General features: G+C 35.0%; 1 protein-coding gene across 5 annotated transcripts in view; it reads left to right on the forward strand.

The window, feature by feature from the left end:
• LOC143225971 (RNA-binding protein 41-like) overlaps nucleotides 1-26,871 on the forward strand; it is a 42,086-nt gene extending 15,215 nt beyond the window's left edge. For 2 of the 5 annotated variants that reach the window (XM_076456244.1, XM_076456281.1), the window contains exons 5-6: nucleotides 10,198-10,330; nucleotides 18,292-19,640. In XM_076456244.1, the coding sequence (XP_076312359.1) occupies nucleotides 10,198-10,330; nucleotides 18,292-18,392 (234 nt within the window). In that variant the 3' untranslated portion in view covers nucleotides 18,393-19,640. Of the gene's footprint in view, nucleotides 1-10,197; nucleotides 10,331-18,291; nucleotides 19,641-21,615; nucleotides 21,823-22,835; nucleotides 23,831-26,735 lie in introns of those variants that run through there. The other 3 variants (XM_076456271.1, XM_076456251.1, XM_076456261.1) reach the window with 3 other exon arrangements.
• Nucleotides 26,872-27,570: the final 699 nt, after the last annotated feature.

Raw genomic sequence — 27,570 nt, forward strand, 5'->3', positions numbered from 1 at the left:
GCCCATGTATGAGTAAACTGGAATGGATGGCAACTGCCTGTTGAAAAAACATGAGTGTAGAGGTTGATGTTTCATTTTTAGGTCCTTAAAATGAAAGACAGAAAACTTTTGCAACATTGTCCTCTACACTTGGATTTTTTTACAACACGTAGTTACCATCCATTTCAGTTTACTTGTCATCAATATTCTGCCTAAACAATTTACCAAATAGTTCTTATGTATCTTCAGTTCTTGCTAAGTTGATATTGCAGCAAAAAGACATTCAAGTAATTATTAGTATATCAATGTATAAGTGGATCAAGCTGTTTTTAAAGAAATACTGGTATTTTTGTTATGATGAAGGAAAACTTAAAAATTGCAAAAATGAGTTTCTACGAACTGTATACTTTGGCAAAATTAATTTTTCCAGATATTCATGTAAGGTTGTTTATTACAAAATTAAGAAGTAGAAATTAAAAAGTAAGAGAATTATTTATCAAGTGTACCATTAAATAACAAGATTTCCATTCCAGAAGGAATGTTGCTTTGTTAAATAAACAAACATGAAACAAAGAGTACATGATTAACATTAATATATATTAATATTAATTAACATAGCATTTGTAGTATTTAGTATCAAAACATGATTACACATCATAACTACAACATCTGAAATTTAGGATAGTATTCAACTCCCCTCGGTGTGGATTCCTGTATGTTGTGAGGGGACCTCCCAGGGAAGGTTCTGTTCTGTCTGGTTACCTTCTCTGGGATCTAAACATCCACCCACGTGTTTGCCGTGCGTGGCGACCCATGAAGGGGAGGAGATGATCTTGGTGGTTGAGGGGTCCAACCCTAACACACCACTTTGGCCTTGAATTCCTGTAGACGGGCAGCCTTTGGGTGGCCCCCCTTGGGTCAATCAGCTGGTCCACTTGGGCTAGAGTCAACCAAGTACCAGTGTTGGAAGTTTTCAACGGGTGTTGTAGACATTGTGCCTGATGCTGGTGTTTGGGTATAGTGCTCACGAAACCCTGGCATTGCTGCATTGTCCTTGCATAACATTGTAGTGCGTCCCCTCGTAGGGCTCCATGGTGGGTGGGGTCAGTGGATACCAAAATTTTTCTTTTTTCCTATGGATCCTCCTTCAAAAATTTAAATAAAATAGTGAAAAACAGTCAATAGGTAAGCGACCACGTCTTGAAGACTCTGAGCAGCGATCTTCGACATCTGTAACACGCGTACCTCATTTACTTATATTACATTCACTTTCAGAAAAACCTTTAGGGCAATTATCCCCCTTTTTTATTCAGAAGAGACTAGAGGGTCTTGCTGGCTCTCCAAAGTCAGTAAAGAAGCTTCGATCTGGAGACATATTAGTTGAAACATCCACAACCCACCACAGTGAACTCCTCTTGAATTCAACGGCAATTGGAGATATACCTATTGAGGTTACCCCTCATGCTACCTTGAATTCATCATGAGGAGTTATTGTGGAGAGGAATTTGAAGAATGTCCCCAAGTCAGAGATTCTTGCTGGTCTCTCCACTCAAGGAGTTTCTGCAGTGAGGCACATCTCCACTCGCAAAGATGGAGTTACACTGCCAACAGATACCCTCGTTTTGACATTTACATCATCACTTGCACCTGCCACCATCAAGGCAGGTTATCTAATTTGCAGGGTATGGCCATACATTCCAAACCCTCTCCGATATTTCCAATGTCAGAGGTTCGGCCATTCAAAGACATCATGTCATGGTTCTCTGACGTGCTTGTTGCGGTGGCAAGGACCACAGTGCCTATGAATGTGACATCGACCCACATTGCATCAACTTCAATGGTTTTCACCCTTCCTACTTTCGTTCTTGCCCAAAATGGTTGGAGGAAAACGAGGTGCAGCGTTTGAAAACGACTCATAACATTAGTTATTCTGAGGCTTGGAAATTGCTGCTCGCCACTCCATCTCGGACATATGCTACTGCACTTTATTCCACAACTACAGTGGGAGTGCAGGCAGATCTCTCTGTGCCTCCAGGAGAATTGTTTTCAAAACAAATGAAAAGCCTTTTGACCTCTATGGTTAAAAAGGTTGATGAATTGACTTCCACACCCATCTCTGTTCCTCCCATACATTCCAACAAACCTCAAGATCCACTTCCTTCAGTTTCAGATACAGGCATTTTTTTCTGATACATCTTTTTCTCCCACCCCACGAGGCAAAACAATCATTCATTCGCGTCCTCAGTCACTGGAATCCTCTTCCAATAACAAAGACCTGCCCAATTGACTCAGGGCAGGATCCATGGAGGTTGATAAACCTCCTCCGACTAAGGACAGTAAGGAAATATACTTTTGGTTGATCAGCATGTGTCCACCCTGTCTTTGTCACTCAACACACCCTTCGAGGCCGTAGCCATTCGTGTTTCCTTGGGTCGTACCATCACTGTTTGTTCTCTCTACCTGTCCCCTGGAGAGACATATGATCAATCCAACCATGATGCTCTCATTGAACAGTTGGTGTCTCTCTTTCTACTCCTGGGGGCCTTTAATGGACATCATCCCCTCTGGGGAAGTGCTGTTATTGATGGGAGGGGTCGCTCTGTAGTGCGTATGCTCTCTGATCACAATCTTTCTCTTTTAAATACTGGTTCTTCCACTTCTTTTCATGCACCTAGTCAGTCCTTTACTGCTATTGATCTCTCAGTTTGCTCCCCTTCATTATTTTCCCATTTTTCATGGAGGGTTGACAGTTGTCCGCTAGGCAGTGATAATTTTCATATACTTTTGAGAGATACTGGCCGTGGTCGATGCCACCCTACCCACGTGCCCCGGTGGAAGCTGGATCAGGCAGACTGGTCCACTTTCACTGCTCTCGCAGAACTTGATCCTGCCATCGTGAATCAGCCATCAATAGACGAGTGTGTGGCAGCGGTAACTGGCTGTATTGTACAAACAGCTGCTCAGTGTATTCCTAAATCCTCGACACGTTTTCCATGATATCCTCATCTGTGGTGGAATCCTGCTTGCCATTTAGCACGGAAGGCTCAAAAACGGGCCTGGGATACTTTTGTAGATATCCCACACTTTCGAACCGCGTCACTTTCCAACGGGCCCGTGTACATGCTAGGTGGGTAAGACGTCAAAGCCAAAAGGAATCTTAGATTAAGTTCACAACTAGCATATCTTCTACCACCAGTTCCAAGGTCATATGGGACAGGATTTGAAAGGTCAGTGGGCACTACAATTCTGTCCCCCTCTCGATCTTACTCTCTGATGGTCAGGAGGTGGCTGATGTCTGGAGCATCGCTGATACTCCAGGTGAAAGCTTTTGCCAGGTATCTAGCACTTCTGCTTGTTCCTCCACCTTCTTGGCCATCAAGATTTGGGCAGAGTGTTCACCTCTTTCCTATTGAACTGACTGTCTTTTGACTATAATTATCCCTTTACACTGGTGAAACTGAAAATGGCCCTTCATCGGTCTGGCAGTACATCTGTTGGACCTGATGATGTACACTATGACATGCTGCACCATCTATCTCCTGCTTCTCTTGATGTCTTTCTAATTGTCTTTAACCGGATCTGGCAGGAGAATGTTTTTCCTGATGCCTGGTGCCAGGCTATTATTTTACCTTTCTCTAAGCGAGGGAAAGATCTCAAGATTCCTTCAAACTACCATCCAATTGCTTTGATGAGCTGTCTCTGTAAGACCTTAGAAAGGATGGTTAATGCTCGTCTTGTTTGGTTCCTCGAATCAAACAACCTCCTCTCACGCCCAACCAGTGTGGGTTTCGACGACAGCACTCCACCACAGACCACCTAATTCGACTTGAAACGTCAATTAGAGAAGCTTTTCTCAAACGCCAACATCTTGTATCAATATTCTATGACATTGAGAAGGCTTATGACACAACATGGAGGTATGGCGTTTTGCGAGACCTCCATACATATGGGTTATGTGGCCATTTACCCATGTTTATTAAAAAAATTTTAATGGACAGGAGATTCCAAGTTTGTGTAGGTTCAACACTTTTCCGTTCTTTTGTACAGGAACTTGGAGTCTCTCAGGGCTGTGTTTTGAGTGTCACCCTTTTCAGTATAAAGATAAATGCCATCACTGAACAACTCCCTCTCACTATTGCAAATGGGCTGTATGTCGACGACTTTCACATCTCATGTCAGTCGTCGAACATGAGATATATTGAGCAGCAACTACAAACTGCCCTCAATTGTATACTGAAGTGGACTATGGCGAACGGTTTTAATTTCTGTCTCTCTAAAACCGTTTGCATGCACTTTTGCTGCCAACGGGGTGTTCACCTGGATCCTGAACTTCATATCGGTGAAGTTTTGCTGCCAGTGGTCCCAGAGACCAAGTTCTTGGGGCTTATCTTTGACTGTAAGCTGACTTTTATACCACACTTAAAGCAGCTACGGGTCAAATACACAAGAGCACTGAACATCCTCCGTGTCCTCTCTACTACCAGTTGGGGAGTAGATCGATGTTCTATGTTAAAGGTATATCGTGCTCTTATTTGATCAAAACTCGACTATGGATCAATGGCCTATGGCTCTGCCAGACCCTCGGCCTTAAAGATGCTGGACCCCATTCATCACCAAGGACTTCGACTCTGCACTGGGGCTTTCCGTACCTCACCAGTTCAAAGCTTATACGTTAAATCTCATGAACCTTCTCTACACCTTCGGCGTTTGCAACTATCTTTACTATATTATTCAGAACTTTGTTCCTTACCAAAGCATCCCACCTGGGGATGTGTTTTCCTTCCTCGGTGGGCTGTACTTTTTCAGAACAGACGATCTGCCATTGCTCCGTTTGGCCTTCGCATCCAGGCCCAATTGGATGACTTGGGTCTGTCCTTGGATAACATTGCAGATTCAACAGGTCAGCCCATCCCACCATGGCTTATTACAGCCCCCATATGTGACCTTTCTTTCAGTCATCTGAAAAAGGCAGATACTCCAGATTGGAAGTATTGTGATTTATTTAATGAACATCTTTCAAACAATCATTCCGTTCCCATTTATACAGATGGTTCCAAATCAGGTAATTTAGTGGGCTCTGCTATGGTTTGCTGCGGTTCAGTGGTTGCGAGCAGACTCCCCTCTACAGCTTTTGTGTTCAACTGTATGCCATATCTCTTGCCCTGGATCATACTGAAGCTGAGCAGTACTCCAACTGCACTATTTATACTGACTCGCTTAGTTCTATATTGGCCCTGGAATCGCTACACGTTGGCTCACACTCTGTTCTCACTGATATTCAAGACCGACTGGCCTATTTCTCATTAACTGCTACTTCTATCCAGTTTTTCTGGATACCAGGCCATCTTGGTATTCGCAGGAACGAGCTTGCAGACACGGCAGCTAAATCTATCTACTCAGGCACTATCACCACTGTGCCTATTCCGTACATGGACTATGATCTTGTATTCAAGGCTCGGCTACGTGCCAGCTGGCAGTCTACTTGGAGTGAGCAACGCAACAACAAGCTTTGTCAAATAAAACCTTATATTGGGCTTTGGCCATCTAGCTTCCGTAAGGTTCGGAAGGAGGAAGTTGTTCTAACTACACTATGCATTGGTCACAGTTTTTTTAACTCATCGTTTTCTTTTATCTGGAACTGATGCACCAGTGTGTAGTTTGTGCTCAAATCACTATCAGCCACATTTTACTTTCTTGCCATCGTTACAATTTTCTACGACTGCAATATTTTAATGTTTTTTCCCAGGGTTTATCTGTAACATTGGATGGTGTTATTGGTGATGGTGACTCTGTCCACCTTGATAAAGTTTTTAGTTTTTTAATGGCCATTAACCTTTTTAATCTCATTTAAGTGTTGGATATTTATTCATTACACCTTTTTAATTGTGGTTCCCTTTTCACAGTTTCATTCTCTCTAGTTAAATTTGACATTGAAAAATGGCCAGAACATTAAATAACTCGACACCAGGACTGGAAAGGCCAACTTCAGGTGACTAACACTGCTGTTTGAACTACTCGTTAGTCATCCTGGCGAGTTATTATTTCAATTTTGCTGCATGTCTTTTAAACTTTTATTACTTTACCCTTTGGTACTGGCCATAATGACACATAAGCCGGAACCAGGACTGGAAAGACCAACTTCAGGTGACTGACGGTGGTTCTGGTACTTGCCTATTAGTCTTCCTGGTGGATTATGATCATTACCATTGTTGACACCCAGTTTTATGCAGTTTTCTGTTTTTAATTGCTGTTTTGTTTTTACCTTCGTCTACTTTTACAAATTTTACTACATTTACTTTACTTTTACCTTTTTACTGGACATTTGGCTACTCATTAATACGATTTTTCTATATGTCTTTTAAAACTTCTATTATTTTACATTTTGATAATGGCTGCTATGACACATAACCCGGAACTAGGACTGGAAAGGCCAACTTCAGGTGACTGACGGTGGTTCTTGAACTTACCTGTTAGTCTTCCTGGCGGGTTATGATCATTACCATTTTGCTAGAGTAAGTAATTTACAACTTCTTTTACTCTGCTTTCTCTCTTACCATTGTGAACCAGGTGTCAACATTAGTTTTATGCTTTTTTGTGTTTTTCAATGATGTTTTGTTTTACCTTCATTTCCTTTTCTGTATTTTACTACATTTAATTTATTTTCACCTTTTTACTGGACGTTTGGTGCAGATAGCCTAGCCGCTTTGTGCCATTAAACACTAAATCAATCAATCAATCAGTATTTAACTCACTTTAGGCAAAGACCTGGACGATGGTATCCCTAGAATATGGTTGTTTGGAAGCTTTTGGAAGAAACACCCAAACATGTACCACATATGCTTGATAAGGGTTTATAGCTGGTGATTGACTTAGTCATGGGAGAGCAGTAATACCCTGACCTTCAAGCCATCATTTTGTGATTCAGGTAGACCCCTTCTTAAAACAGTGCCTTGTCTGGTAAGCTGGTCATTGGAATAGATAAGTAAAAGGCATTGCTAAAGAATTGTGAAGTTTTGAGCAGCAGTGACCATTCCTTAGCATAGCACCATCTTTGATTGTTTGTCAACATGCCTAACTGACACCCACATCAGAACAGAAATACTTGCAGATGGGTTAGTGAATGTAGCTGGGAGGGTAGTTGCCAAGCATGTGTACGTATTATGTCTCAACAGGAAGGAGAATGTAATTAGCACCTGTGATGTTTACTACTTTTGACATAAAATATTATCTGGAGTGAGATGCGGCTTGCATCTACCTGTAGCCCATGTTATGAAAGTATAGTTGTTTCAGATATTGTGTCACATTTGTCTTGCAACAGTACTGACTATCTAACATGGATAACCCTCCATGTTGTTTTTCCCAGCAACAAAATGTTTGTACTGATTTTGGGTGCCTGAATCATGACACTCTGTTGTTTTCTGACATCATTGTAACTAAATTGCTACCTCCTTTTTTGTAACAGCCTTTCACTCCCACTATCTTGTCCAACAATGTGGCTTTGTGAAAATATGATTAATTACTGGGTTTCATTTGTTTGTGGCATAATGGCTGTTATGTTCTCTAATTATTGTCAAGCTATACCTGTATTTGATATTGATAATTTGCAGAAAGTAAACCAAAGAAGTGATTGACTTGTATTGTCAAGTGTGTATGTTTACTTATTGATAAGCTGTGTATAGGTAAGTACTTAGTATTCTAAATTGACTGTAAATTAAAATTGGTAATATTACCTAAACTCTTATTTGTGGTTTTTGTAACAAGAGTAACTTATATTTTGTAGCATTCATGTGACTCTAGATTATTGATTTAAATGTTTTCAAGATATCCAACAGAAATGGTAATTAGTAGTCGAATATTTAGTAAAAACACATATTTTTATGGTTAAACATTTATAATTAAGAACATATTAGTGACTTGAAGGATGAAAAGTACATTTGTTTCACAATATTTGCTCTAATTAGATGTTGATTAAATACTGCTGTAATTCAACTGTCATTTAACAAATTACTTTTCATATCAGTTTTTTCAACAGCCATCAAATGAGCCAAGATAAGAGTTTACTGATGATTGAAAATATATGGTGTCACTTCTTTCACCATATAAATTCATATGGATTGACTTTGTAAAAAGTATATTGATTTAGCCTATTTTCAACTTTCAGGCTCATCAGGGACACTTTGATCCCATTCCCTCGATTCTTGAACACCCAAGTTGGATTAACAATCAAAACTTGTTTGAACATACACAAAAGAAAGCTATGAGTCCCTTAATGTGTAAATATAAGATTAAACATTGAATCAAATGTACATGTGGCTGTGAATGATATGGATTGTCAATTAAAACTAAACATCCATCTAGAAAGATACAAGACAGCTAAGCTTCTCATTGGGTAAAAATAAAAAAACTATCGAGAAAGCAGTGATTTCTTGCATTAGATTGAAGAGAATAACAATAAATGTGTGCAGCTACTGAAAGAAGCTCAGAATAGTCCTTACAGAATTACAACATTGAATGATCTTGTTCAAGTTTGTAGCAGTTCTGTTGCGCAAAATAACAAACATAATAAAGGTAAAGCGACAATAAATTATCTACATTGTGGGATATTGTAAGGTTTATCTTTACATAGCAGTTGAATTTTGGATTGTTTAATATTTGACATAAAGCAATTGAAAACTTCTCAAAGATGTTTCAGTTTATTGAATATTTGTAGTGTGCTGTTCGTACTGTTAGAATTGCCCATCAATTTAAAGAGTATTTAATGAAACATACTGTGAAGTTGGTTTTATCTTCTTGAAATATTCCATAATTAACAGGAGTCATAAAGACTGTAAATGTTGACAACCTACCAAGTAAACATGTTCTGTGAACTATGAAATTTAGCTGTCTGAGAAGGAAAAATAGCAAAAACTATGTCATTTTACATTGCACAGTTGAAAAGATGTCCCTAGGAGCTTCAGTGACTTTTCATGTTTCATAACCAGAAATACTACACAATTTGGTACATAAACAGGAGAAACATATCAGAAAATCAGTAAGAAGAAAGGTATTGCTGGCTCCATTGGGCACATCTTTACCTATCAGTTGAATTTTGGAATTGTGTAATATTTGACATAAGGCAATAGAAAGCTTTCAGAGATGTTTCAGTTTATTGAATAATTGTAGTGTGCTGCTTTCTACTGTTATAATTGTCCATCATTGTAAAGAGTATTTGGTGGAACATACTGTGAAGTGGGTTTTATCTTCTTGAAATATTCCAATATTATCAGAAGGCATAAAGGACTGTAAGTGTTGACAATGAGAAGAAACACCTGCTATGTTTTACAAGAAAGAAAATACAAAAGTACATATATTGGAACTACCTTGCTGAAACTCTGGAATGATTGGATAATGTAGGCTATTCATAATTTATGATAATTAGAAAATCATTGAAAAATTATGATATGAAAACAAGAAAGGCTGTTGTTATGTATAAGGTATTTCTTTGTTCAATAATTTAAGCTGTACATAGAAGGTAATTGGGTTGATTACTGACTTTCAGATGGTAGATGAATGCCAGAAGTGTTTTTGAAAAAAAAACTTGTATGAAAAATGCATGACATCTTCAAATTATGCCAATCATTATGTTACATTCACACTAAATAATAGTAAAGAGAATTCAACAAATATGAAAATATGAAAAATTTATCAACTACCTTTGGAAGAGCTTAAATATTTGAACAACTAAATAGATGAACATCATAGTTTATTGAATAATTGGGAGCACATGTTCATGTTGTATATGGCTCATCATATTTAAGTAAAGAATTAATGTCTTTGAGTCAAGACTCTGATGTATAATTTCTGAAGTTCGGAAGCTGCAGGTATTTAAGACAAATGATGAAATTTGATCCACTTTATTTTGGGGGAGAAGACTATTGAATATTATGGAAATAGCACTTACAAACCCACAGTGTGCAACAGCACCTATTGAATCAGAAGCACTGGTGCTTTTTATTATTGGTGTCTTAATAGTGTTGAACATGATTGTTAATGCTTGTATCATCTCTTCATTTTTCAGTATTAAATCATGAATAAACATTGTGTGTATTTTTGTTGGTCTTAAAAGAGATATTCTACACTATTTGCTCAATGACAAAGTTTATGATTTATGATAAACACTGCTGTAATGTCTGCATAATCTTCTTTAAGGTTTATTGGATTTAATTCATGCTCTTTTAGGTGTTATTTTTAAAGAATCTTCATCCAAAAGTACACGTTGAAGAGTTGGTAGCGTTATTCAGTAGCTTCGAGCCAGTGAAGTATAGACTTCTGAAAGGGCGTATGAAAGGCCAAGCTTTCATTGAGTTTTCAAGTAAGTGACTTACCATGACTACGTATTCAGTTTTTAAAGACCAAGTTTTTTCATTCTTTTGACACATAATTTTATTCTTATAAATTTTATATTTACCTTTTATTTTAAAATGTTTCAATTACTTGTTTACAAAAGTATAACATAATCATTTACAGGGTTTGAAATTTTCTATTTAAAGCCGGACATGTCCGTTAAAAACTCAAGTTTGGCCAACACTTTCCCATCTATCACTGGACATTGTGATCGGTGGTCATATTCTGAACATATTGGACACAAATACATCTTCTCCTCAAAATAAGTGAAGCAAAAGCTGTGTATTCACAGCCCAAAGATTTTGCTTAAAAGTATATTCTATAATGAGTGGAAAATAAATTGCAAAATCTAAGATTTAATTTAAGACAAAAAAAAGCAAATTTTTAAAAACGGTCTTGAATGCTCACAAAATGCGCTTTTTAGGTCGCCTATTCCGTGCTGTCCCAGATAGTCACGTGACTGCCAAACATTCACAATGATCTGACCATGGCATCTGATAGTAAAAAAAGGGGAAAGTCTTACAATCTATTTCAGTTTGGCTTCATGAGCAAGACTAATGAATCAGAAGACAATACTGTGGAAGCCCGAGTGAAAAAACCCAAGCTTGTTGACCCAAGCCCAAGTGTTAAAGCAAAAACTGTTACTGCTAGTACTGGCGCTAAGCCTCCTCGTCATTTCCAGGATGAATGGAATAGAGGCTGACCATGGCTGGAGTATAATAACGCTACCAGACTGATGTTTTACTCAGTTTGTTAGAAATATGACCAAAGTAGTGGAAGGCAGAAGAACACCTTCATAACAGGATCTTCCAACCTGAGAGCAAGTTCTGTTAAGGAGCATGAAAACAGTCATGCCCACAGTCTAAGCTGTCAAGCTAAGACAGTAAAAGAAACACCTGATTTAACTCCTATGATGAAAGAATTGAGCAAACTTAGCCAGACTGAGAAAGATTGTTTGCTTGTGCTGTTCAGGACTGCTCTTTATATGCCTTTAAATGCCAAACCATTCAGCAATTTTCAAGAGCTTCTGTTGCTGCAGGAGCACAACTTTGGTATGAACTTAACAGAACATTATGCCAGTGACAAACAAGCAGTTATCTTTATGAAGTATATTGCAGAAACAATTAGAATTAATGTCAGATCTTGTCTGCACACCTCATTATTCTTTGGCATTATGACTGACAGCTCAACAGACATTGCCAACATTGAGCAGGAGATAATCTATGTAAGATACTTGAACAGTGACTGTTACCCAGTAACCCACTTCCTGTGTCTGCAATCAGTTGAGAAGGCTGATTCTGAACACTTGCTACAGGCACTTAGTTCAGGTAAAGGTTTCTTAATTACCTGGGATGAGAATTTTCTGGATCTATCCTGAATTCCTAATTAAGAAAAATTAAAATGGACAATATTTCATGTACATTTGTGTTTTAATTCAGGTTTATATTGTCATTCCATTATTAATGTACATTAGTGAAAACTCAAGCATTTTTCAATTGATTTAAACCAAGAAGAACCATGTATTTACCACTGACAGAATTGGAGCTTAACCTAGCACAACTAGCATAATAGATAATGGAGCAATTGAATTTTTCAAAGTACAAATTTATATTTTGTTTTTTTTTACAGAAAGTAACTAATATTGGGTACTAAATTTTTGTACTTGCAGCCTTGTTCATATATGGCAAGTTTCTCATAACTGGTCAGCTTTAGTGGAGAATTTGTATCAAGTAAAGCTGTATGACAAAGGGGAACGTGGACAGAAAGCTACAGGATTATACAGTACTTTGACAAGCCTTAAATTCATCCTGTACATGGACATACTCTTGGCAGTTCTGCCTGTTTTGACATGTCTTAGTCTCAAAATGCAAAACAATTCTGCTACTCTGAACATTGTTTCTGACAAACTCCTGTTTGCAAAGAGAAGCTGGGCAATCTGAATCATGTTGAGAGATCCCAGAAAATTGTTAAAGAGTTCACATGTGAACAAACTGGCAAGTGGTTACTTAGAGGAAAGGTGATTGCTATTAGTGGTCATACAAGGGCCAGAGGCTCAAGAAGTGCCACAAAAGAGATAGTTGCTCAATCCATGGCTGAAGAAACTGCCATCTTCATAGGTAAAATTGTCTCATATCTGAATGAGAGATTTGAAGAATTTGATAAGGATTTTATTGCTGCCTTTCAAATTTTTCAACCAAGCAACTGGCCTAAAAGCAAAGAAGCATTGTCATCTTGTGGTCGTAATGAACTCCAGACACTATTGGACCACTTTGGTGCTCTGCTAGAAGCTAAGGGTTTCAACATTGCAGCTGATATTTGCCAAGCTAACTTACACAAGACACTGCTCAAAGCCACAAGATTTGCCAAATCAGATGAGTCCCTGGCTAGTAGTGCAAGTGGATTGTGGGCCCACATGTTAAGTCAAATTACTGTTGAGGACAGTAAACCTTTCCCTGGATCAACAGTGTTGGCCTTGGTATGCCTCATGCAGGTGGTTTCCGTGTCATCTGCTGAACCAGAACATGGATTTTCCCAGATGGCAGTTATTAAGAATGACTGGTGGTCCAAACTAATAAATGATTCTCTTAATGACTTGATGACAATAAAATTAGCTAAGAATAAGACCTGTGATCTTGCAAGCACGGAATTACTGTGCAAGTCTGTAGAATCCTGATGGAAAGACAGTAAAAAAAACCAGACGATTTGTGAGTCCACATGGAACTCACACACGTAGAGACAATAGAGATACTGAGCCTACATCAGCTGATGTCTTAGTGCTTGATGACTAAATCTACCAGTTTGATTGATGTGTCATTTTTAATGGATGCAAGACTTGTTGCCACTTGCTTTGAAATAATGTTTCAGTGCCATAAATAAAATGATTCTGTTTTATATAATAATTGTCTCTACTTGATTTCTTGTTTTCGGTGATGTCCGGTGACAATTTTGAGGTGTCCTGCTAAAATTTCAAATGTCCAGCAAGTTTTACTGTCCAGCAGGATATGTGTCCTGCTGAAAATTTAGAATATTTCTACCCCTGATTTATTTGGCATAAATAATCCTGCATGGCTTTGCACAGTGAAATCTCCAAACCAGCTACCATCATTAATATAAATTCAACTGACAGTTTTTGTTGAAGAAATTCATAAAATAAGTTGTTGATTCTAATATCTTTTGTGTAACATCATTTTATTGCTTTAATCTTTATACAATAAATTATTATGCACTTTTAAAATGCTAATTGTCAGTATTTTAATAAAATAATATTGTTGAGAATACTTACTCTAAGGTGTCAACACATATTGTCATAAAAGGTTGCAACAAGAAGAGAATTGCTTTGGTTTGCACCTTATTCTTTATAGCATAACAACCGTAATTTTTAACATATTCATTTAGGTAAAAGATATTTAATTGTTTTCTTTCTATACATACTTTAGTTACATTTATTGTATTTTACCCTGTATTAGAATGTTAAGTACAACAAGTTCATTTTAGGATAAATAATTTATTTGATAAACACTTAGTATATATTCATTTACTTTTGTATCTTTTGTCAAATTATTCAGACAAAAGTTCTACCAGTTTCTGAGAGTATCATTTAGTATTTCCTTCTATTTTTGCTACAAGTTCTTCCAAAGTTGCACCATTTGTTTACAGCTGCTTCCTTATGTTGTCAGTCGAGTTAAGATAGTGTCTTTTGGCTTGCAATTTCCTGACTTTTACATCTTTAGCCCTCTATACAATATACTTGGCAATGTAAGTCCTTTATAAGTTTGTTTTTACCACCACTACAAAAAACAGATTCTTCAAAAATAACCTGCTATAATAGCTCAGTATGAAAAGCCTTACTGTTATAGAATATTTTGGTAAGTGGGAAAGAATTGAAAACTTTTGGGGAGAAGCTGAGTATACTTTCTGCTACTTTTGCAAAGACAAATCATTTTTATGATTAATGTTTTAATGAAAATTAGTGGTTAAAACATTAATAGGAATAATATCTTATTGTACATGGTGTCCACAAAGACCTGTCCAATTTTAAAAGTATATTAGAATGAAACCAAAAACGATAGCATATGCTTGTATGTGCTTTTCAGTACACCTCAACATGTGCACCATTATTGGTCCATAGCACATCCAACCAATACTCCATTTCAGTTTGTCCCTTGCCCTTCATATCCTTTATTGTTCTTCTGATGTCATTAATTATCCTTGTACAATGTGCTTCAATATCAGCAACTGAGGGTCTGGAAAACATAATCCTTGGCTTACCCCAACAAATAGAAGTCTTAAAGCTTAATATCAAATGACCATGGGGTCCAGGATACTAGTCCTTCATGTCCAATCCATCTGACAGGGAAGTTCTCATCTAGGAAGTTGTGTACAATCAAACTTGTATGGATGCACACCATCTTGTTGAAAAATAACAAATGGTTGCAACTTTTCCAACCAGAGTCACAAGTAATTGTCTGATATGTCAAGATACACATCTCTTATGACATTCTGCTCAGCAAAGAAAAATGGGCCTGTCATCCTGTTGTGTGTAAGCCCATGTCAAATATTAAGTTTTGAGCTGTCATGAATGTGTTCACAAAACCTGTGAGTTCTCAGACTGCCATATTCACATATTTTTGTGGTGAAATTGTTAAGACACATGAAAGGTGGCTTAATCAAAAGATAATACCCTTCTTAGGTACTTGTTTCCTTCATCAATAGAGTTCAGCATAAAATATGCAAACTGATATCACCAAGGCATATTATTTAGTTGTAAAACTTGGACTCTTTGCAGTTCATATGCATGAAAATGCAATATCTGATGTAGGATATTACGTGTCATTGCTTTTGATAGCTGGAATTTGTTTGAAGCGTGATGAATAGACTTTCTAGGGATGCATTGGAATATCTCCTGGACATTAGCAATGGTTTCTTCAGAAACACCTGGATGTCTACTTCAAGGCAAGTCAATCACACATTCTGTTTCCCTGAACTTGTGAAATGACCTCCTAATTCTGTATTTGTAGGATCTTTGACATATTGACAGCAGTAATTCTGTTGGACAGTTATCATTGATGATACAATGAGCTGTGTAGTACCATTTTCATTCAAATTAGAACCACTAACAACTACAAACTTGGATTACAACCTGTAAATTCAGAGAAAACCTTCATTAATAAAGCCACAAAATGGCTAAAGACTGTATAATCTTAATTACTTTGATTTTATTGAAATACATTTTTAAAACCAGAATAGAACTTTGTGAATATCCTACACAACTAAAGGAAATGTTAATACCAGACATTGGTTCGGGGATAAAGACAGTTAAGAAACTAATATGTTGTGAAACATGTTACCTATACCCTAATCAGTAATTTTATACAGATAGAATTATTAAGTAATATGGCTTTGTACTTTGAAAGAATCAAGGTTTTACCAAGTCTAATTATAATTCATTAATATCAGCTATGGGACAGTCTTTATATTTTAAAGAAAGATGCCAGATTTCAAACAGAATTTGTTTAAACTGTGCATTCAGTCTGACCATCACATTGATGCATTAGTTATTTTGAATTTTTAAATCTCTTTACCCATATAGTCATTGCAACATTTTCTATTAATTGTGTAAAATAGTTTTTTTAGCTCTACTCAACAGAACACATTAAAATTTATCAATATCTAATATTTGTATTACATCTTTATGTAGTTTATATAAAGTTAGATGGGACTTGTTACTTTGCCTAGAAATTATGAAAACTTGCATAAGAATATTGGGTTCCAATTATAGCATAATTTTTCAAATTATATATGAAAACAAAATTAGCAAAATTATGGCTGAAAATGTTTAACAGATGTGCATTTAAAGTATATGTGACAATGTGAAAATAGCCTTCCTGGTTAGTTTGACAGATCGTAGCTGTCATAGAAAGGGATACCAGTAACGTGATTGTACACTTGTTCGAGAACAAGTAAGGCACTAAATATAGGTAGGCCAACAACCTTGTAAAGCCCAATAAGTACATACTGTAATAACTCATTTCATATGAGGAAACAGCAATTTGTATTTTATTATAATGTCTTTCATGATGATTTTATTTTTATCTATAAATTTTATCTCATCATTTGCAAGCAGATTAAAGACATTGTCCAACAAACATTAACAAGTTTCATTAAAGTTGAACAACTTACTGAGCATGCATGATTGTAATCTCATTAAAAGAATTGTGAGTTCAATAGGATTAACTCATTCCATCAAATGGTGCACAATAATTCATAACTTGTAATCCCTGCAACAGTTTGTAATCACTTACATTGTTGAGCAAAAACCGTTTTCTGATGATATCGTAATTTTTTGAGATGAAGTAAGACAATAAATATACCTAAATCATAATTAAATGAACTCAGTATATTCTGAGCACTTTGAATAGGTATTCTATCCTTTTTTCTATCTGCTGCTGTCCCTAACTTTGAAGTGATTAACAGAGAAAGGCAAGTTGCCCTCAGTACCCATTTGTCTCCAACTCGTAGGATGTTCTCTTTACCATGAACAAGTTGCACGATTTCATGATATAACACCACCACAAGCCAGCCTAGCATAGATGTCAAGGTGTTTGTCTTGTGAGTTTGATAACCAGTGCCACCAAACATGTTTGCCTTTCAGCCTTAAGTTATTATAATGTTATGGTAGAGCAGATTATCCATTCATAAAAGATTAACTTAGGATGCTGCCAGCCAGTTGTCTTCCCTCTGGTCAGCAGTTAAATCATGCACTAGTGCAGTTCACCTCATAATGCACATCTTATGTGTGAGATAGCTTAAGGCTAGAGGCATATGGAATAAGTAGCTACTGTTCTTAGAGTGGTAAATATTTATTGAAATACATTTTCAGATAAGAAAAATGCTAACTATAACCCCTCCCATCCCACCCACTCCCAGCAAAGAGGGCAAGCATGTTTGACAGTGGGACTAAAGCTGGATAATTGACTTAATTATATCAATAAGTGTGACATAAAATTATGGTTAATTAAAGTTTGTTTCTTATTATTACTTGTTTCCATTACTTCAGTTATCCAAGCAACTAAATTTTTTCCATTTTGAATTCTGGTTACTATTTTCAGTTAAGTCAAGGATTTCTAAATTGATTACATTAAAACTCACAAAAATAAAGTTTTTACTTCCATACTGATATGCACATATCTTCGTGGCCTTCACGTAAATATTGTTTTCCCTGAAGTATCATTGATTGTAGAGTTTTCATAGGTTTTGTTATTCCACTTAATTGACATTTGAAACTTTTGGTACTCGGTGAAACTCCATGATTGCAGAATTGTCTTTATTATCCTCAATTTTGTAAATAATTATTAACTGCTACTGTAGTGTTCCCTTATTTTTGTAGGTAAATTTTCATTTTATGAAATAGTTATTTTAAAGGCTGCTACTCTAAAAGTCCCTAAAATTACATTTTCTATAAGCAAAAACATCCAACATAAAAATGTTTTTGTGACTTGGTACTCTCTTTATTTGTCTGCTTTATCAAGTTTAAACTTCTAATAACAAAAGAACTCAAAACAATTATCCACAATCAGATTTTGTTAATTACATTACAGTTGTTAGTCTTCAAGTCTTATTGATAATTTCATCAAAGAATGATGCTTAGTCGCTTTTCAGAAATACATTTTCTATATTGAAATATGTCCTCTTAGAACTAACCAAAAACTTTTGTAAAGTTTGTTAAAGCATTACTGTACTACTCAAAAACTTTTAATACTTAGTGACGTTTTCTGTTAGACAGCTTGAAAGTTTAGTAATTAATCATTCCTATAGATATATTATTCTTGTTTGCTTAACTAAAGATCACTTTTAATATGGTCAAATGGTATTTAATAAAAGTTTTTTTATAATGACATTTCTAGTACATTTATTATGTTCTCCATGTAGGTGTCAAGAAAGCAGTTGCTGCTCAACAATTGGTCACAGGCTATTTACTTAGGGGAAGACCTGTTATCATAGAATATGGACGAAAAAACCAAAATCAATGAAATGGTAAATTATACAAGTATGTGAGTTTTTATAATAAAAATTGGCTGATTAAATATTAAATGTTTTTATAAATTAATAAGAGTATTAACCATGTTACTCTTTAAAATGTTCCATGTATTTTTATTTTATATTTATATATATATCACCATGAAAAAAAACATCAGCATGATATAAATATATGGATACTTAAGTTTATAAAAACTTTCTTCTGACTGTTCAAACTCTTCTAAGAACAAATAAGAGTGTGATATGTTGTTGTTTTGTTTTTTTATATTTTTGATCAACCCGTGAATGAAATTGAAGTTTAAATAAAATGTAAGGAATTATCACTTTTGATATTTTTGTCAAAAAAGATGAATATTGTAGGCTTTTTTTATTATTAGCCATTATAGATTTTACTGTCTAGTGTAGGCATGAAAAGAACTTAATTCTAATTAATTTGTCTGTTCTTTCATATATCAATTTATGGGTGACTGACTCTGGTATTCTAGGACATGTCCTTTCATTTTCACATGAATGAAATTCGGTCTTTTCTTCTATTCTCGTATTTTAAGAGCAACCATTTATTAACATTGCATGTTTACTTATTGTATGTAATGTTGTACCATAAAGTTTATTGATTTTGGAACTCTAGTGAAATTTCTCAGTTTACCAGTGTATCCATATATAACAGTATATATCCATATTTATTGCCTTGATGAATCATTGGTTTGAAGACTGTGTTATTGGTTGTTCTAGATTGAGTTCACCTTAATGAATTTTCTTCCACTTATGCTGGAATTCAGATTTGTGGGATTATTAATTAAGATAAACATGTTGAACCAGTTCTTGCTGTGATATATTCAATTTTGTGGTTGTAAAACAATTTCTTAATCTAAAATCTAAGTTTACGTTTTTGTTTCTTTGTTCTTCATTACCATTGTAAATAAAGATCTCTGTTCTTACCTGACAGTGTTAAGGTTAAGTTTTTCACATCCAACTCTAGTATTGATAGTTTAAATTTTTATCACCCATTATATCTGCTGCATATCAAATCTTTCAGTCAGAAACTTGATTATCATGATGTACGTAAAATTCTAATTATTAAGGATACCATAACTGTGGTATAAGTTAAACATTTAACTTGATTTGAGAAAACCACATTGATAATTTGAGGCAAATCTTGAAAATCATGTATAAAATTGTGAATATGTGAAGCAAAAGAATAAATATATATATAGTGTGTGTGTCTATATACACACACAGACTGATATTGCAAAAATACTTTTCATTTATCTTAATTTACTATTACTAACTTGTGATTTGTAAAATGTATTGTAAAAAAAAAGTTTAAAACCATAAATTTCAAGATGTAATGCCACATGTAGTAGTGTAGCATATTTACACATAATTTGTTTATATCATAAAAACACTAAAATAATTTAGTGTAGCTTTTCATTGTGCTGCCATATCCCATCCATGTGTTGGTGTAATACACATACATAACATAAACAAGACCATATAAATGTTCAGTTTGAAAAGGGTAATGCAGGGCTACAACAATTCTACTGAAGCATATTACCTTCACTTTGTTTAGGAGCACTTCCTTTTTTATTTGATTGAATATTATGGTGCTTTTATTTTCAATGCAGTACAACACCATCTGTTGATTTTTATCATCTACCTGTTCTGCATAATTTGAAAGCAAAACATACTATTCACGACTGCACAGAATGATGTCATGCTCTACTTCTTGTGATTTGAGCTGAACAGTTAGTAGCATTTGTTAATTACTTAATTCACAGCTCCATTACACATTTAAATTTAATTAATGATCTGTGTTCCTCAAACCATAGTAATTACAAACAACAAAAGTTGATAGCAGATAAATAACACTTTAATCAACTAAAAACACAATTTCTCTCATCCTTGTAGTCTTACATACCAAGATACAATCAGCTCTCTTAGAGATGAGCTGACCACACAATCTAATTATTATGCTCTTCCAATCAGTAACTAGACTCCAGTTGGGCTACATTAATTTTCTCAATCTGAAATAGCAACATTTATTGCTTGCTATTAAGTCTCCAGAATTTGTTAAGTCATCAATTGAAACTGGCAAGACATGTCCTTATAGTAACCCAGAATTTCACAGCTAAAGTAGATACTTTTCTCTTTTCATCTAGAATTACACTTGAGTACTATGTCACTTTGAAGAAAACCAATTGCTTCTTAGAGTATGTTGAAGTTAGATAACTAACTGTTAGTACTTTACTTTCTTAGACAACTTTCAAGGGTATTTCTCTCCTAAAATTCTTAATTTTAAAACATTTTATATTATTCCAAAACACTTAGATGGAGTATACTATAATGATCAATAACTATTGAGACTTCCTGTGATTAGTTATTGTCAGTTTGGTGATTTATAAATAAAAATCTCCATAAATGGTTGAACAAAATGTAGCATACTATTGGATGAGACCATAGATTTATGTACAACACTTTTGAGCCCTACCCAGATCTAGCAAGAGCAATTCTTGTCATTCAGCAAGGTAAAGAAAGACCAGCCCAGATTGTGGAAAGTTACTCAAATACCTGTTACCTATGTTACCATAGTTATCAACCAGTAAGCAATGATTCTCAGCCTGCATTACAACTAGGGGACCCAAAATTCTGAGAAATTATCCAGAATTTATATAAGCACAAAGACTAGAGGGCAAGAAAGTCTTATATGGATTTGTATTAATAATCCATGGAAGCTATTCTGGTCACATGAGTCAGAACATTAAGCATTCATGTGAATACTGTACAGTGTGAGGCACCCAGAGGAAATGCAGTTGATTACTTTGTGATGTTAGCACATATGTCCACACAATCTGTGCTTGATATACTTTTCGAGCAATGTGCTACTAGGATGAAGCACCTCAATAAACCCACAAGAATAAAAGAGCTAATTTTAAGAGAAAACTACTCTGAATTATTTGAAGTATTATGTGTAGTGAAGATTCGAATTTCATCTTATTACCTTAAATCTGGTGGCTAAGTGAAACTTATGATACATAAAATCCACAACAAATTCTATTGAGAACGTCTAATACTGCAACTCAATTGACCCTAGTCTCGGTGTTCTAGCCAATTCGTCCTGGGAGTGCACCCCAATGCCACTCATTTATAGGAATTCGAGGCTAAAATGGTGTATTTGCATTACAACCCTCAACCACTAAGATTCTTTTCTCTTCACAGGTCACCACACACACAGGAAACACATGGGTAGACGTTCACGTTCCAGAAAAGGTTAACTGAATAGAAAGAACCTTCTTTGGTAGGTCCCCTTATCATGTAAAAGCATCCACAGTAAAGGGCCAGTTTCCTTGCTTTGCATAATATTAACAATGTAATCTTCATAAAACACTTTTGATATTTAGTAGATAGCTCACTGATGGAGCAGACCACGCATTTCTGAAATGATTGATGAATTTTTATAAGTTACAAAGTAATGATAGCACGTTGGATAACAGTATTACAAGAATGTGATTTAATCACATTATCATCCAGGTCTTAATGGGTAGTGAAGGTGTGAAAATTCATATTTAAGTGCTTTGTAACCACTGCTTTCTGAGCTGTTAAACTCTTTTCCATGACAAACTATTAGAGACATATTAAAAGAATAACTCATTTAGCCTAGCTGAGTTGCAAGATGTCTAAAGAGAATACTGTATAATATTCTTTAGATGTTATCTGGTACACCTGAAAATTATCTTTTTCACATGTAGTGAAGGGGTTGTATTTCATGACAGTTTGTACTGATATAGTTTGTAGTAACAGAACAAATATTAAGTCTCTTACTTTACATGAATTCTGTGCATGATTAGTTATTATGTGGTATTTAAAAAAAAAACTATTTAGTTTGTCAGTTCCTAAATGACAGCAATTTACAATACTAGAGATATCAAGTGGTAGCTTCGAAGAGTAACCAGAGATAATTATGAAGTAATTTTGTGGGAATAGAAGGAGGTTTCTTTGTAAGCTACTGATGTATGGGAAGATGTGTAATAAAGATCTCTCTAAGTGGTAATATACGTGTTCAAATAAATATATGTATGTTGCCCCATATGCATTTAGGAACATAACATGAAGTTAGTTATATAAAGAACACGAGCATTCTACAAATGAATATAAATAAAGGATTTTATATGAATGCTAAAACCTCATAAGGTTAATTGCAACTGATGATAAATAATGTATTATTTCACGGAATAGAATACTTATTGTTTTCCTAAGTACTAACATTAAATTTTCACATTAAATATTTGGGAAAGATAAATCGAACAGCATCTGTATTTTTTGGATAAAATCAAAATGTTTATGAGTAGATGAAATTATCAGCAGTATATAATATCACAGACAGTGTCTTTGTATAAGGTGAAATTAAACTTAATGTAGCCAGTGTTTTTTTTTTTCAGTTGTGATAGAATATTTTGAATAAAAAGTCAAGAATGCATGGCATGTCGATAAGAGATGGACATCCAAGTTGGAAGAGGTAGAGACTTTTGGATCACAAACTGATGAAAAATCAGAAACCATGACTGGTGTAGCAAATGGAAATTAATGGGTAATCTGCAAAAAATGTTGCAAATTAGAAGCAGTACTCCAAGACAAAGTTAAAGAGGAAAATATACATACAGAAAGAAGTTGGGCTTGTCAAAAATCCAAACTAAGAGCTTACGTAACTAGGGCACAAAGTTTGGAACTGATGAAGTAAAAGGGGAAAACTTAACTGCCTCTGATATGAGCAAAAAGATGTCTCCAGAAATGGAAACAAAGCCACTAAAACCAAAAGGATGGAAGTCCTACTGTATAGAAAGTATCAAGTGGGGATTAAACAGCCAAATACACCTCTAAGTTCAAGCTTCTCAATTAAAAAAAGGTCAACAGCTAGATATTTTGGTCATGGGTCCAAATAAAAGTTAAATAATGAAAAAAGCTGAGATCACAAGAATGCTTTTCTTCCCTATTGACTGATGTACAAAAGTATTGATGAGTTGTACCAGTTGATCATAATAAGATGACTACATAGAAATGATAAAAGATGATGGTAAGCCAATTAAATAGCCATTGAAAAATATTGTGATATAGGGAAATTACTACTCTGGACACCAAACACTAGAAAAGGTGAACAAATGCAACATTTTAATCTACCTAGCTAGAGAAGGATCCATACATAAACATACAACCAAATAAGTTAGAAAAAAAATGGATGCCTAGGGTCATGTGGTACAGACTGAGTCAACACAACAGTGAGATGTGAAAATATGGAGGGAAAGTAAATGGCAAACTGGATATATTCAGTTGATCTATAAGGGTCCACTGGAAAGGATGCAAATGGATATATCAGAAGCAATAATAAACTCTAAAAGGACAAGCATTCAGAGAAAAAACAGAAAATCTGGCATAGGTATAAAAAAGTGATATAGTTCTTTATCTCAAAGATGTCAAAAGACTGAGCCAACTCAGAAAATGAGCTCATAAAGAGCTCCAAGTGAAAGGGGTATATATTAAGAACCAATACAAACTTAGAGAGCCTCAGCAATCAACACAAATAAGCTGACCTCCAAAAGAAAAGGAAGGTCTCAGCAGTACAGGCTTATCAGGATGGGGCTGAAAAATGCCAAACTTCCGTACAGTTGCAAGAATGCATACTCAATAATTGCTTCTTCCATGCATAAATGTTAATCTTATTATTGTGATTTTGTCTTTTCTTTTAGTTTTGTGTTTTTGATGTTTTCATTTGTAGATTTGTTTGTGTTACTTATCCATTGTTATATAGATGAAACTAATAGTTTTTTCCATCTGGCAAAACCTTAATGTTAACATCATTATTTTTAAGCAAAGCTACACAATGGACTATCTGCACTCTATCCATTACATGAAACTGAACTCTGAATTTTAACATTGTAAGTCCATAAAGTTGCTTACCCTACAGGAAATATAGTTTTAATGATAATGGAGCACACCCCTTTCAAGAAACCATACCAGTGTCAAGAACACATGGTCTAAAATTTAAAGTTTGATTATGAAAAGAAATCACAATGAAACAAAAATGTTAAAAAGTAGTAAATAAAATTAAATTTGGTTTCAATAATAAATCTTTTTGCCCTAAAAATTAATAAAATAAAATTAAAAAAGATAATTTGAATTGTAAAGGCACAATAAAATTTGAAATTATTAGGGTAAGTAATGTATTCTGGAATTATATTTCTATATAACAGAATGTAATACTGATTATTGTCAAAGATATGACTTTCCTGGAATTTTTTACAGTGTGAGGAATTATTTCAATGAAAGTCTTGTTGAATGTTAGGTTGTACCTTAGAGGAAAACATTTATAATAATGAGCTTAGAGTTTTTAATCTTTTCATTGTTTTTGTTAATGTTGAAGTGTGACAACTTTTAAGAACAGAGTGGCAAGAAAAAGCGCTTTTTTCACACATTTAGGTCAACATTTAAATATTGATTTTTCACAATATTATATCTGAGTATGAAAGTTATGTTGGTTGTACAACAGTATAAAGAATGCACAACAAAATGTTGTGCTGTACCTTTAGGTCATGGATTTATTGTCGTGAAAACATTAGTCTTTTGTCTAGGTGGTCATCAATTTTTCTGGGTAGTGTCTATGAACATGAGGCACTTTATGGAGAAATGTGGTTTATATTTGAATTTAACATATGATGTTTTGAGATTCAAAATGTTTATTCATACTTATGTGAACAAAAAATTAAAATTATGTTCCATACTAAAATGTACTTCAACAGCAGTTACTAGAATCATATCATAGTGAAATTATGCACCTTACTGATAAAATGAACAAACTGTTTTAGACTTCTACAATAAGATTTTTATTATTCTATGTTGTTTGTCAGTTTTGTTTTACATTTAGAAACCTATCTCTTTTAGGACAATAATATCTATTTAATTTTAATTTGGATGGAAGGTGTAGTTTTACAAAAGAGTACTGTGCAAAGATTAAAAGTTGTTCTTTGGAAGCTGTTTAAATTGCTAAAAAACTTGTAACGTACGGGTTAAATCATACCTATTTTACCCACATTAGAAATTTTTGTCATTAAATAAAAATTATTTTTGTTTGTATGTGACATGCAATTAAAAAAAAAAAGGAGACAGTGAGGATGGAAAGCTTGAGTCTGTTGTAAAATTGGTCGAAAATAGGTACTGTGGGATTAAACCTGGACGAAGTTCTGCGTCAATACAGCTTACAACAATTACATAGCTGTTCACATAATAAAATCCCAAACATCCAATGACTATTCAACAAATCATCGTTTTAAAATTGCATGGGGATTAGACTTGAATTAACATAAATGTTTTATTATTTTAAAGTACTGTACTGTTTACATTCAGATTAGTTAAGTTATATTATTAATTTGTACAATACTGTAAATCAATATATTACATACTACAAAGAATCTCGCCTACAAAACTTAACAGTAGCAATACAACTTGCGATTTTCCAACAGAAGCAATTACATGTAACTATATCAAGCCTAAAAATGTTAATGCTTCACTGAAGAATACAGAGTACATTTTAAAACGTATTATAAACAGCTCCGCTAAAACTAAAAAGCATAATTATACATGACAAAAATAAGGGATTCAAGGAAGTTCCGTAATCGGCACAGGAATTTAAAGTGCTGAATTGTAAAACAGGTTTAGTGGTTCTCGTCCTTTAGTTCATGAAGAAATATGTGAATAAAAATCAAGCTCCGTACTATGGCGGTGTAGTTGCACTATAAGAATTCTGGTAAATTCCACAAGTCGGTTTGACAGTATGTGATAATGTACGATATTGACTAGCTGCCTTCCCTAGTATTTTAAAATAAGGAATGGATGACACAGATAGCCGTAGAGAACAAACAAACATATTTTATCATATTTGACGCTACTGTAGGATCCATCGCCACCTCTTGTCTCTTTGTTTATAGAGAGAGTATTACCGCATTACGTTTTTCAATGCCCAGACCGGGAAGAGCAGCTCCATCTTAAATTTCAAACACGCGATAACTGATATGTAATCGATTTGCAGCAAACTACTCGTTTTTTGTTTCTTTGTTTTATCATGTTATTATTACTTTACTGAATTATTAATATTAGGTACATACATATATATCTATTCACAGCAAGTGCCCTGTGTAAACAAGAGAAGAAAATGTGAAAATCGAAAGAAAATAAATCACTGTTCAAGCTGAAAAACGAACAAATTAGACTTAATTAAATGGTTATAAGATCAAACTGTATAAACGAAATATCAGAAAGTCAATCACCTTTTTCTTTCATCTTTTCTTTAGACCAGGGGTGTGCAACAGGCGGCCCGCGGGCCACAACCCGGCCCGCCAAGCCATTTAGTGTGGCCCTAGTTGTTGTAATCTAACCATGTGGCCTGATCTGTAATCCAACGCAAATGGAATATTTTTAAAAGCATCGATCCTACGGGATTCCCAGGCTTCGACTCGACAAACTTCTAAAATTATCTTTGCTAGAGAGGAGCAGGCCGAATTCGATTGGTCGGCCTCCTTAGGGCATGAATAGGTGACGTGCACTAGCACTATTGTCTACGACTCAACGTTATGTCCTGAACCTCGCCTTCGCCCGCTGGCGACAATTTTCCCTAACCTCTGCTGTCCGTCATTCATTATTGGTGAAAATTTTATTACCTTTTACAGTTACTACAAGAGATTGAAGGTAAATTGATTATTATTTAGCATATTGTTGTGACTTTACTGAATTTATTAAAATTTTTGCTTTCAGATGCATCTGATTCTATGTACAGTGTGACCTCGTTATTCGCGGGGTTACGTTCTTTACCCTCCCGCGAATAGCGAAAACCGCGAATATTGGACGCAGTTTTAAAACGTATATGTATGCGATTATATACTATATGAAATGCTTCCCAAACACTAATGATACTTATACTCATTGATGCAGTAATAATGTAGCAATATTGCATACTGTTATGTATTTCACTAAATTGTACCGTGCGTTACCGGGCTGTGCTTTGCCGTTTGCGTTGTTGGGGAAGCTGAGGCAGTCAGCCAATAGCAGTCCAATCTTGTTTGGTGAAGACAACAATTGATAAAAACGGCTTGATTGAGTAAATACAACAGAAATATCATCGAAAAGCCC

The sequence above is a fragment of the Tachypleus tridentatus genome, chromosome 1 (genome assembly GCF_004210375.1).
Source record: "Tachypleus tridentatus isolate NWPU-2018 chromosome 1, ASM421037v1, whole genome shotgun sequence".
NCBI classification, from domain to species: domain Eukaryota; kingdom Metazoa; phylum Arthropoda; class Merostomata; order Xiphosura; family Limulidae; genus Tachypleus; species Tachypleus tridentatus.